Consider the following 12,630-nt stretch of genomic DNA (forward strand, 5'->3'; position numbering starts at 1 on the left):
ACATCTAGCCTTGGTTTATGATGAACACTTATCTTATCAACCTACTGTTAATAAACTCACTAAGACAATAAAGAGCAAGATTTAATTTTAACTTGGTTTACTGGTCTGCTTTAGCAATGGCTAAAGGTGATAGCTTGGAAAAATATTAATCAGAGTCAGCTATTTAAAGTCAGATCTATTTTTTTTGCAGTTTCTGCAGGAAACTTCGTCTACCAGCCATCAACCATGAAGATTCTTAGCTACCTCCTTGTTTACCGGAGGTTCCTGCTCATTGTCCTCACCCCACTGCTTTTACTTCCACTTCCACTTATCATCAAAACCAAAGTAAGTGACCTGCTTTGAGGGGTAATTTATTTTGCACCTGTATGTCAAGCCTGAGATTCCCAGATCTTTTTGGAATCACAGAATCATAGAATGGTTTGGGTTGGAAGGGACCTTGAATGACTTCGTGATGTTTGCATTGTGGATTTTCTTTTTTTTTTTTTTTTGTCAACTCAGAGTATTTGCATAGAAATGTGGAGAAGACAACAGCTTTAATGTAAGATTCCGTGCTGGTTGCATGAAGTTCTGAATTATGTATTTGTTTTCTTGTTCAGGAAATATTTTTCTCATTTAACATCATCTAGACTACCTTGAAAATCCTGTCCTTACTATTACATTTTGGCCACTTTTAAACAGCTCTGTATGATTGACAATGGAGGTGAATTGTCAGGAAGACAGCTGCAATTACCTTTTTATTTGATGATGGATTTTGTTAAGTTCATCATATATTGTGTTGTCTGATAACAAATGATGGGAATCAATGATCTGAGAAATTCCTTCTGGTTCCTAAATAGAGCAAAGGTTATGGCAGGACACCTTAGTTTTATTTTACTTGAAATAAATTCTTCTGGCATTCAGTAACTCTTGTGACAACTCCAGGCTGATGAAACAGCTATCTAAAAATTTCATTAGTGATTTTATTTGGTACACCTCTGATGTCAGCAGAATGAAATGGAATTCTCCTGTGATGTATCATCACACGTGCATTATAGGTATCATGCGGAACAACACATGAAAGTCCAGTTCAGAAGTCCTTGCATCACAGATAGATAGTGGTTACAGAGCAACATGTTTCACACTGCCTCACATCACAGTTTCAATATTTCAGTTTCCTCTCTGAGAGGAAATTCTTGAGAAATTCTTAATGCGGTAGGACTTAAGTGAGATGAACTTTTGCTAGGTGATAAATGAATTGACACTGTCAAATTGTTTCATACATAACACAAGCTTCCCCCAAAAAATAGATGCTAGCCATAGCTGACTGACTTGGATTTAACACAGTTGTTTTACAGACAGAAGTTCCCAGAGCCATTTCATTAAGCTATTCCTTTCTCAATACAAACCATCTCTGCTGCTGTTGAGTAGTTTCATGCCGTAACCAGTGGCATTAAAAGATCTAAACCATTTTCCTCAAGAGCAGAAATATAAGTCAAAACTACACAAAAGAGGTTTCTAGTATTCTAGAAGAAACTAGGCTCACTTCATCTCATTATATTTGTCTGTGGCTGCATTTTATAGGCAGCATTGAAGTAAATTCTGCTGAAAAAAATGAAAAAACAGCTGTTTTCCAGGAGTTTAGATAAAAGACACTCACTAAATTTACAAGTCTTAAAAACAACTGTGTTTCTTATCAGTCTTGCACAATGCTTTTTATATTAGATTATATCCTTGCCTTATTGATGTTGATGACAAAACTTCATTGATTACAGGAGAGACAAAATTTGACCTATTATTGACTGCGACTACTCCTAGAGGTTTAAAGGTTTGCTTGCAGCTGCAGAATGTTTGTGAACTATGTTAATTCATGGTCTGAGAATGCTCCAGAATGACCTATATGATTAATTGTCCTTGAAGGAAAAGGCAGCTGACTTTTTCCCCACATTTTGTAGGTGGTAGAATTTAAGTAATTTTACTATCTCTTAGAAAAAAATCGTTAAAACTATTTTACAGACTATGTTTCATATCTTAGCAGGATTATCAATAGCAGACAATAAGTACCCTAAATTCAGGTCCCTTGACTCATACTTGTTCCAGGTGGGGGCAACCTCTTTACTGACATAGCTGGACTTTTTGCAATTGTGATTTTTTTCCTGGATGATCCACTCATGTTTTTGTTGGTGTCTTTTGTATTCTAGGAAGCAGAATGTGCATACACGTTGTTTGTAGTTGCCATCTTTTGGCTCACAGAAGCTTTGCCGCTGGCTGTTTCAGCTTTGATCCCTGCCTTTATGTTCCCATTGTTTGGTATAATGGGATCCAAGGAGGTAACCCTTTTTTTCCTCTCTATCATATTATGGATTTCAGTGATAAAATCTCCAAAGAAAGAACCACACAATATTGAAACCTGATGGGCTAATCCATGGATTTGCTGAGTGCCAATCAGTAGGTCTGCCTCAAGACTTGCTTACATGCTTTGTCCTCAGGACTTGTTCATATTTCTTTAATATTTTTTCTCTAGATTGTGATTCACTGCTTAGATGCCAGTCGATGGGAAAACACTAGATAGATATAAAGTGTCCTTAATGTTACAGAAGCGAGATGACACGTTAAAGACCCCATATGCAAAATGCTGAGTATACATCTTCAAGTCAAAGAGAGGACACCACAGATGATCGTACTCTAAGACTATGTTTAAAGTTGTTCTTTTATCTGTTGGATAGATGACTAAAGTAATAAAAGCAGCATTTCATTGGTGATTTACTTCATATGTGAGATGTGACTGATGATTTTAGGTTGTTCATATCATAAGCCTTAATTTTTCATTTTGTTTTAACACTATGCACTTTAGTGCAGTTACTTTTGCATCATTTGGTTAAATGAAATTAACAGTTTCAATGAAATTAACAGTCTAAATTTAAGCCAAAAACATTTCTCGATATTTATTTCAATATATACACTTATTGAAATTTTTTTTCATTAAACTGGTAATACCAAATACTAAGAGAAAGTCACCAGTTAGTTAACAAAATATTTTTTGTTTTCATTTCAGGTGGCATCTGCTTATTTTAAAGACTTTCATCTGCTCCTGATTGGAGTAATTTGTTTGGCAACGTCAATAGAAAAATGGAATTTCCACAAAAGAGTGGCTTTAAGAATGGTGATGCTGGTGGGTGTCAACCCTGCATGGTATGTGCTAAACAATATCTTGAAGGACAATAATACTTGTGGAAAGCTATGTATTCCAGAAATAATTGCCTACTGCTTTTCCTGTAGTAGAAATCCAGCTTTTCTTTTCTACTGAAACAAGGCAGTTATTTGAAATTATATGATTGATTTGTAGGCCACACTTTACTATTTTCCTGAAATGCTAACTGAAAGTTCCCTGCAGTGATTCTGTTCATAATAAGGATCCTTCTGAACAAAAAATCTGATTAATTTGTGAATAATGTAAGGGTCCTGTTTCTTAGTGGTGGTAGCACACTACATACCTGATGCCTACAACTGAAAATCTGTGCTATGCTTATTGCTAATTTGTATTTCAATACTGTTTGCAAAATTCTGGACAATTCCCAAAAACACATGAGGAGTTCAAATACACACTGAGGAAAAAAAGTCATAAAATTAAAGATGTGGTGGGGAAGGAAAAACACATTAAAACCAACATCTTCCTTTATGTTTTTTTCTTTGTCTACCTATGAAGAAAAGGAATAGGAACTTCCCCAGCTGGGTGACGTGATGAGGGAAATGAAATCACACACTCTCTACTTACTTACTATCAGCATATTATCTTATGAAGTGAAAACTCTTTTCTTTGCTTGCTTTACAAGCTTGTAGAAAAGCTTTAGGCCCACAGATTCATCTGTCAGCACACCAATAAGGTTGCAGGTAAGATCTGTAGAGTGAGTCTGGCTTCCCAGAATACATGATGCTTATGACTCCTTGTCAGAAAGCAGACAGTGACAGGAAGTAAAAAGTCAGAAAAATAGGAACCCCAGGTCTAAAAAATGAGATGCCTCTTAGGTGATCTAACTAATAACACCTCATGGAAATGCTGGATTATTTCTATTCCTCAGTGATTTGTCTGTCCTAATTTTAAATATCACGTATTTGGATTTTTCCTGCATCTTTTGATAGCTGGTAGCTTTCTTTTTTGAGAAATGCTCCTTACATTCATGTTCAGCTGCCTCCCATTATCTTTAGCTATATTCTTGAGCTATGTGGTTTTAGTTATTTCAACTTCTCTTTTTTTGATCACTCCTAAATCCTCACCTTTTGGCTGAAATCTTGAAAGGGAGAACACAAGTGGGTGGCGTGCTGTGCTAAGCTCAACACTGTTGGGGAACTTGCTGTGGACACAGAAACCCACAGCCAGCAGCTGCTGAGGATACCTAGAACAATTCCACAGACATCTTTGTAACCCTGAGGAAGCAGTAACCCTCATAACTATCTCAGCTCTATCACATTTCCTGATCATGACAAAAGGATGATAAGACTAAGATAAGATGATCTGTGAAGGAGAGGATCCTCCCACCTCTCAGCATCTGCTGCTAGTTAGCTGTGCCCACTGCAAAGTGATGCATGCTGTTTTCCATGCATAGCCCTCCTCCTCCGCTAGCAGGAGTCCCCAGCCAGCCTGTGCACACTGGAGCCTCATCCAGCCCAAGGTAGAGATATCATTGTAGGAGGTTTCTGCATTAGAGGACATGGGGGATGCAGCAGTGGAAGTAGAATAGCAGGAGTCTTCTGGATTCTGCATTCTGCATTCTTCTGGCGAAACTGGATTGTATTAGAAATAGTGTGGCCAGTAGGACTAGGGAAGGGATTGTCCGCCTGTACTCGGCACTGGTGAGACCACACCTCATGTACTGTGTTCAGTTTTGGGCCCCTCACTACAAGAAAGACATTGAGGTGCTGGAGCATGTCCAAAGAAGGGCAATGAAGCTGACTGAAGGGTCTGGAGCACAAGTCTTATGAGGGAACTGGGGTTGTTTAGCCTGGAGAAAAGGAGGCTCAGAGGAGACCTTATTGCCCTCTACAACTACCTGGAAGGAGGCTGTAGCGTGGTGGGTGTCGGTCTCTTTTCCCAAGTAACAAGCAATAGGACAAGATGAAAAGGCCTCAAGTTGCACCAGGGGAGGTTTAGATTGGATATTAGGAAAAAAATTGCTTCACTGAAAGGGTTGTCAAGCATTGGAACAGGCTGCCCAGGGAAGTGGTGGAGTCACCATCCCTGGACGTATTTAAAAGACCTGTAGATGTGGTGCTTAGGGACGTGGTTTGGTGGTGGACTTGGCAGTGTTAGGTTAACAGTTGGACTCGATCTTAAGGGTCTTTTCCAACCTAAATGATTCTATGAGTTCCTAAAGGCCTCCTGTCATTTGAGCTATGCAGCCTGGTCTGCAGACTAGCAGGGAAAGGTGAACACATCTATGCAACCTGCAAGGACTAGAATGAGTAATAAAACGTTGATTGTGCATTACATAACAAAGAGTGACTTTATAGTTGAATGTAAATGAAGTTATCATCCAAGGTTCCATGCAGAATATTTTTTAACACCACCACAGGGAGAATAATGCAGACAGGTTAGGATCTATTTTATTATTTTTTAATCAATTTTAGAGTTACTCATTAGAGTACACCACACTATACTAAATAGTCACCTGACCATCAGTCCATCAAATGTTGGAAATATATGATTAACAGTTTTGAAACACGTTAGTGAATGTCTTAATTTGCTTTTGTTTTAAATCCTTTTGCAAGTTTTACTAAAATCATATTTCTCTACAATGTGAACATTCATATTCAGTGTGCTTAGCCTGACCAGTATTTTCTGCATAAAAATTTCTCCTGAAAATACAATTCTTCCCCAACTTCCATCTGAGTACCTAATCAAAAACTGCATAAAGTAAATGGGTTTTTCTACTACTGATGACAATTTGTGTTGAATCAGGCCCACCACTTGCAGGTCTGCAGATCATTTCATCACTATGCAATTAAAAGTGCACAGAGAAAAGACAAGGTGCCCCTACTGAGAAAAAACCAGGCTTGAAATGTTGTTGTTATTAGCTGAAATGAAAGGCTATGAGAAGCATTTTGAATGGTATTTTTATGTCATAAATTATTGCTTACATTATTTTTGTATAAAATCTTGCCTTCGTGTGCTGAGTAATCCTTACAGTTTTTGTGAAGCCTTTGATCAAGGCTAGGCAAAGATCTTTGCAGATTGCGCCAGTGACTTCCCAGAAAATGCTGCAGCACCACAGTCCCTTCACTCACAGTGGTCCTCTCCCTGTGGTGATGCATGGCAGGTGTTTAATGACACTGCCGACACCTTGGGACAGGAAGTGAAGAGGACTACTCTCATTTACAACTCCAAGAGATGCATTAAAAATAACAATGTGGCCTGTGTTCTAAGTTTACTGTCTAACTTCACCAGATATGACATGGAATATTTGATTTTTTTTAGTGTAAAACTAGAGTGACTCCAGTCACTGATGCAATTCAGTGCATCGCATCAGTGCAATCAGGAATTGCACAGATGCAATTCCTATTGGTAATAAGTTTAGCATAAGCTGTGCCAAGACCAGACTAAGACATTGTAATGACCTTCACTTTCCCATTAAATATCAAATATGATGTTTACTGAAGCACAAATAATCCCTACACCTGTTTTGGGGCTCCGATTAAGAACTAAGTTAAGTACCACTTACTGAATTGTTAATATTTCTTCCTATAACACCTGGATTGGTATCTAGAGGACTTATAGCCTAAGTGATAAGTCCAGGGTTTTGACCTAGCTTGTACAATATGAGATTAATAGCATTAACAGTATAGCCATTTTAACTTTCATTTGAACTTGTGACATGCACGATGCTCTTTCTTCAAAGATGATTCAAATACAGTATCATTCTGTAAATAAATATTGTTGTTTCTGTTTTGATTTATAATATATTTCATCCTTTAACTCTAAAATATGATAATTTCAGTATCTTTGATTAAGATATTAATTCATAAACGTCCTCAGAGGTCAATTACAAGCTTTAAATTTTCAGTGTTTCTTACATTTGAGCTTTCTGTTGAAAAAGCTTTCCATTTATATTAAATAGAGTGGTGATAGGAGGTGTTGCTCTAGCAGCCACAGACTTCTCTCCTGTTACAGGCTTATGCTGGGTTTCATGGTTAGCTGTGCTTTCTTGTCAATGTGGCTTAGCAACACCTCTGCTGCTGCCATGGTGATGCCAATTGTAGAGGCTGTAGCTCAGCAGATCATCAGAGCTGAAGCAGAAGCTGATGCGCTGGAGATGCCTTGCTCTAACGGCTCCATCAACCCGGCACTGGAGCTGGACGGTAGGCAAACAGTGCAGTTTTTGTCTTTGCCCACCCTCACCCTGCAGCAAACACCACATAAAATAAAGTTGCATGGCTAGGGAAGTACTAGCATCATTACATGCTTCATTGTGAGACTTCTCTTGGATTACTGTGTGTGAGGTCTCTCATGTTCACAATGATTAATTAAAACTGAACAGGTGCAGAATATGGCAGTTATATGAGAGGAGAGGAGAAGAGAAGAGGCTGGCTTATTCAGCTTAGTAAAATGTCTGAAAAAAAATATGACTACAGGCTATAAACACACTGGGGTTTAAACGTTAGCAAGAGAAAAGAGGTCTTTAAGCTCTAGAGTAGTGTTGGGAGAACAAATGAATCTAAACTGGTTCTATACACAGTTAGATTGTAAATTGGAAAGATTTCTCCTCATTAGAAGATTCAGACTCTGGGGAATAGGAGTCATGAAGGAGTAGGGCAGAACTCCGCCCTTTTTCAGATTGGCACTTGTAAATGTATTCATGGCATGATGTGAAGTGATTGCACGGAATGGGACATGCTGATGGAGCCTTTCCAGTTTTGCTCCCTTAAATACTTATCTGTCTTTGTATCAATGTCTTACAGAAAATATAGGAGAATGTGAAAGCAGTGACTGGAAAGAGAAAGAAAAACAAGTTAATGGGTAATAGTTATTCATTTACTAAATTCTGTTCTAAGAATTCATCTAAATAGAATATCTGCTTACTACAATACATAACTGTTTTTCCAGATATGACAACAATGTGGGTAGTACTGTGTGCATAACTGAAAAGGAAAATGAAAAAGAAAAGGAACAGGTACTTAAGGTGTCTTTTTATTATGCAGCTAATGTGTGTAACTTAGTTTTAACCTAAATCTCGCTTCTACGTAACACCTAACATGGCATAGCTAGCAATGAAGCTAGTTTCATGTGAATAAGAGATATATGTGTTACACAGTTTGCTTATGTAGTTATTTCATTAGTGGTTTTGTGCTCCCAGTGTATTTTACGCAAGTTAAACCAACCTCACCAGAGTACAAACTCTATATATCAGGTGTGTATATATATCAGTATATATAAAGGAAGTTCATGTGTAAAGGCTGGGACAGCTCAGGAAAAGGACTTCAGGATTTGACTCTTCCTCCTTTTCCTTTGCATGAATAATTGTAGTACCACTGTAAACAGCAAACCAAACCATGCTGTGTACAGTTATATTGACAGCAAATTGTCTGTTTTTTCTGGGACATCCTTGAATCCTACTTTTGTGCTTGACGACGAGCCCTTCTTATATATTAATTGGTGTATATTCTTTCTAAGCAGAACCTACCACCTGCTGAAACAGGGAGAAAAAGCAGAGAAGACAAATACAGTGGGATTTTCAAAGTGATGTGCTTATGTGTTGCTTATTCTGCTACCATTGGAGGGCTGACCACAATCACAGGAACATCAACTAATCTGATTTTTGCTGAACACTTCAATACGTAAGAGACTATATCAAATTATTTGTATTCTTCTTAATTCAGAGTTTTAACTGTTCTTTCTTGAGCTCTCACATGGCTTCCTAAAGTGCATTAGAAACCTTACCCTTTGATTTGATATTATTTGATTCTATTACTTTATTTTTGATATTTTTGTTAAAGAGATAAAATGAAATTGCATGGTTGTATTTGCTTTACACTGGGAAAGGCTGTAAGTGATCACCCAACACATGCAACAAGATGACCATTCTTTGGTTAAGTTGTACTTTACTCTTTGAAGAGCTGCATGGAAAAAGATGGGCGTATCCGAGGAGGAAGACACTACTTACCATGAATATGACAGACACTATCTGGCCTTAAAGGACTGTTTTTCATTTCTAAGGACCGCAGGAGCTAAGTTCGGGTCTGCTTAGCAAAGAGCATCAGGAGACTTTCAGGAGGCTATGCTTAGTGCATTGTCGAAATGAGGAATTTAGGTCCGTTAATCAAGGAAAAAGCAAATCATTTCAAACCAGTCTGAAACTTTGCATTCAGTGGAACACCTTGTTTTGAGGTTATTAAAAACATTCTTTAATATTCCCTTTCTTTCCTAAGTAGAACTACCTTAGATTAGTAGAACTACTGGAGATTTCATTCCAAAGCTTTTGAAAGACCAATAGTTCTTGCTGAACTTTTTTTTCATCTGCAAACTACTCATTGCCAGAAATATTCCTACTCTAATTTTAAAATAGAATAAAATAAAACACAATCCTTTTATTACCCTCTGCCCGCTATTCTGTATTGTATGTAGCAAAATGGTGAAAGACCAGTTATTGATAGATTTTCTTCCTACCTGTGTTCCATGAATGGATGAAATTTGGCTTCAGCAGGCTGCTAAAGAGAATTGAAGTGGTACAGTCTGTAAATCAGCCTGTGCTAAGATAATAGCAACAATGGAACTAGTATGGAAATTATAAGAGTGCCTGTTATTGGGGCCAAAGAACTACACAGGGCAGACTATGACATTATAAGTCCTTCAGACTTGAACTTTTAGACATATAAGCATTTCTGATTCAAGCAGGCTTCACGCTCAGGAGCCTAGAAGAATCCAAGATTGATTACTAGGGGTAAGAACTGTTCTTGTTCATTTCCCTGAAGTTGTAGGAAACTTGAAGAAAACTGGCTTGCAGCTGGTTTTTCAGTTTGTCTTAGCTGTTAACAATCTTTTCAAGAATGCATAAGCAGATTGTTGTTCTCTCCCTGGGTCTTCACCCTCTGCTAGGAGCATGGGTCATACATGGAGCACTGCCTGTGTAATCCAGTTTTATACCCCACCAGGATTTTGTTTAATCTTTACACAACCACTGAGCCAATCCTTAACTTAAGCTGAATCTACCACCTAACTGTGCAAATATTTTTATCTTTAACTGTCTTGCTCCCCTTCTTCTTAGAGGCCTTGTTGGTATTTATGCCCTGTCTGAAGTGGGAATTGACCTGTTAGCATGACTTGGACACATTTGCAGTCTACCTTCATGTATCATAAGCATCTGAAGTAGAATAATTCAGCAAAAGAGCTGTACATAGAGCATATTCCTGGGTTTCCCATTCACTGACAAAAGACTTAAAATGGCACTGCAAAATTCCATATTCCTCATATCTTCCCAATTTCAGTATTAAATAAGTTGGAATTAGTGTTTACTGTTCTGTACTTCCCTCCTTTTCATTTGTCACACGAAGAGGAAACCAGTATATCTGTGTTGGCATTGGAGCCTGTGTGTTGCTGGGAATCCTCAGCCTGCTGTTGATTTAGGACATGCAATTATGCTGCGTTCCACAGGGCAGAAGCAAACAGTGGAATTGTTGATGCAATGCTAAGCACCCCTGCCAGTGAGACCAACTTCCATAAGGGCTCCTTTCCAAGACAGATTTGTTACTGATCCTCTCAGGGTCACTCTATTAATTCTTTAATTGTATGCAAAAAGACACTACAATATAGGGTCTAGAATATATCCAACTGAAAAAAAAAAAAAAGAAAAAGAAAGAAAAAACAGAAAAGTATTGGCTAACACACCGAGAATTTGTGTAACCAGCTAGTAGGCTAAGCATTAGTCTGCTCACCACTGCCTATAAGATACCCAGAAGCCTTTACTGGCCAGGGAGGCATCAGTGAAGATGAGATGGGTTGGTCCTCACTGCTTGGAACAGATCCTCGTTGCTGCTGGGTCCCTTTCTTCTGACTCCATATGTTTTTCCTTTAGTATTTTATCCCTTTATCTGTATTGGTGTTTTTCCTCGTGAATCCTTCAGGCTGCTGCAGATCCCCATGTCAGTTATCTCACATCTGCAGTTTTACCTATCTAATCTTACATAGCTCTGCGGTAGAGACTTTCTCACAGCTCTTTCCCATAGGAAGCAGTTTCTTCAGCACTGCAAGTCAAGGTTCACAGCTGGGCCATATTAGAGCAGGGCCATGGATCCTAGGAGCACAGGCAGCTCCACCCCAGGGAAAGGGGAAGGCTGTGGAGAGATTAGAGAGAGAAAGGGTTACCAGACAAAAATGTGTCAGGGAGAAAACTGAGTTCTCTTATGCTTGAGGAAGAGTAAATCCCACGATGAAAACTTTGGTTCTCTAGTCAGGCTCACTGACAGGTTACTCCATTTCCTGAATCCTATTCTGGTAACTGACTTTGACCTTCCAACATGAAGAATCAAACTTTGCTGACATTACATTATTTTCAATCTAAGCAATTTTATAAAAGTCATAAAAGAAATAATCTTATCTGGATTTGTTCTATCAACCAAATTTGTCGGCATTTGTAGTGTTTGCCTGGAAAGAGTTTATTGTTATAGGCCCCGAATCACTGTAAAATGAGGCTTATTAAAATCAATCACACTTTTTCATTTTCCAAAGGAAATAGGTCTAGAAAATAAATAGTTCAGTGTGTCCTGTCTGTCCTTGCCTCAGGCAAGACCCGTAGTAGATAATCCGACAATAGCAGATAATCCAACCAGCACTGTATAATAGATCATTTTTTAAATCATTTAAATTGATCATCCAAGCTACCTGAGGAATATTTGCTCTGGAGATGAAGAATACCTAACTTTAATATTAAGATTATTAGAAATACTTACATATATATTCAGCCCTGCACAAACTTACTGTGAAACCTGACCACAATAAATTAACATTTTATAACGGAATCGACTCTTTAGTGTAAAGTTCTCAAGAGCTTGTTTTGTTGCTGAGTAAGGAATTATCACACATAATTCAGGAAAGATCATCAACACTTTAGCAAGTGATGAAATGCTAAGCCATTGCTATGCTGATGTCAGTTTTTTCCTATCTTGGAATTCATACCTTCAGAAATTGATGTGGCTAATCATGCTTTAAAAGCTAAATAGCCACGTAATCAATAAATTATATACAATAGCACAATGTCTTTTCTTGTTCCAGTTTCACTGTCTCATCACTATGTACAGTTGCAATTTAGAGCATCACCTCAAGAAGTGGGTAGGAGTTTTGGTTCAGTCCCTGCTGGCACTTTAATTGCAATATATGTAAGCATCATAATAAATATAGATCAATCCTAAAATTTGCACAATATTTGAGAATGTATTTATAATAAGCATTTACTGCCTCAAAGACCTATGTGACCGTCAGAATTCCTTTTCTTCTAGCAAGGTCTGAAATACAGAAGATTGGCTAATAATTGGAAATAGCCATTACAGTCTCTGTCTGGACATTGTGATTTCCCTTCCATCTGATTTTTGCATCAAGGGGGAAGGCTGTTCACAGAGACTAGAGTTTTCTCACTTTTAGCATTAAAGGCTCTCTCAGTAGAGCTGGAG

At 38.0% G+C, this 12,630-nt stretch overlaps 1 protein-coding gene across 2 annotated transcripts in view; it reads left to right on the top strand.

The window, feature by feature from the left end:
- Nucleotides 1-224: 224 nt before the first annotated feature.
- Nucleotides 225-12,630, top strand: part of SLC13A1 (solute carrier family 13 member 1) — a 29,017-nt gene continuing 16,611 nt past the window's right edge. Inside the window, exons 1-7 of one of the 2 annotated variants that reach the window (XM_076329893.1) lie at nt 225-324; nt 2,178-2,306; nt 3,032-3,168; nt 7,142-7,329; nt 7,930-7,987; nt 8,075-8,141; nt 8,642-8,805. In XM_076329893.1, coding sequence (XP_076186008.1) covers nt 226-324; nt 2,178-2,306; nt 3,032-3,168; nt 7,142-7,329; nt 7,930-7,987; nt 8,075-8,141; nt 8,642-8,805 — 842 coding nt within the window. In that variant the 5' untranslated portion in view covers nt 225. The remainder of the gene's footprint in view (nt 325-2,177; nt 2,307-3,031; nt 3,169-7,141; nt 7,330-7,929; nt 7,988-8,074; nt 8,142-8,641; nt 8,806-12,630) is intronic. The other variant, XM_076329902.1, reaches the window with a different exon arrangement.

This window comes from Aptenodytes patagonicus, chromosome 1, assembly GCF_965638725.1.
Source record: "Aptenodytes patagonicus chromosome 1, bAptPat1.pri.cur, whole genome shotgun sequence".
NCBI lineage: Eukaryota > Metazoa > Chordata > Aves > Sphenisciformes > Spheniscidae > Aptenodytes > Aptenodytes patagonicus.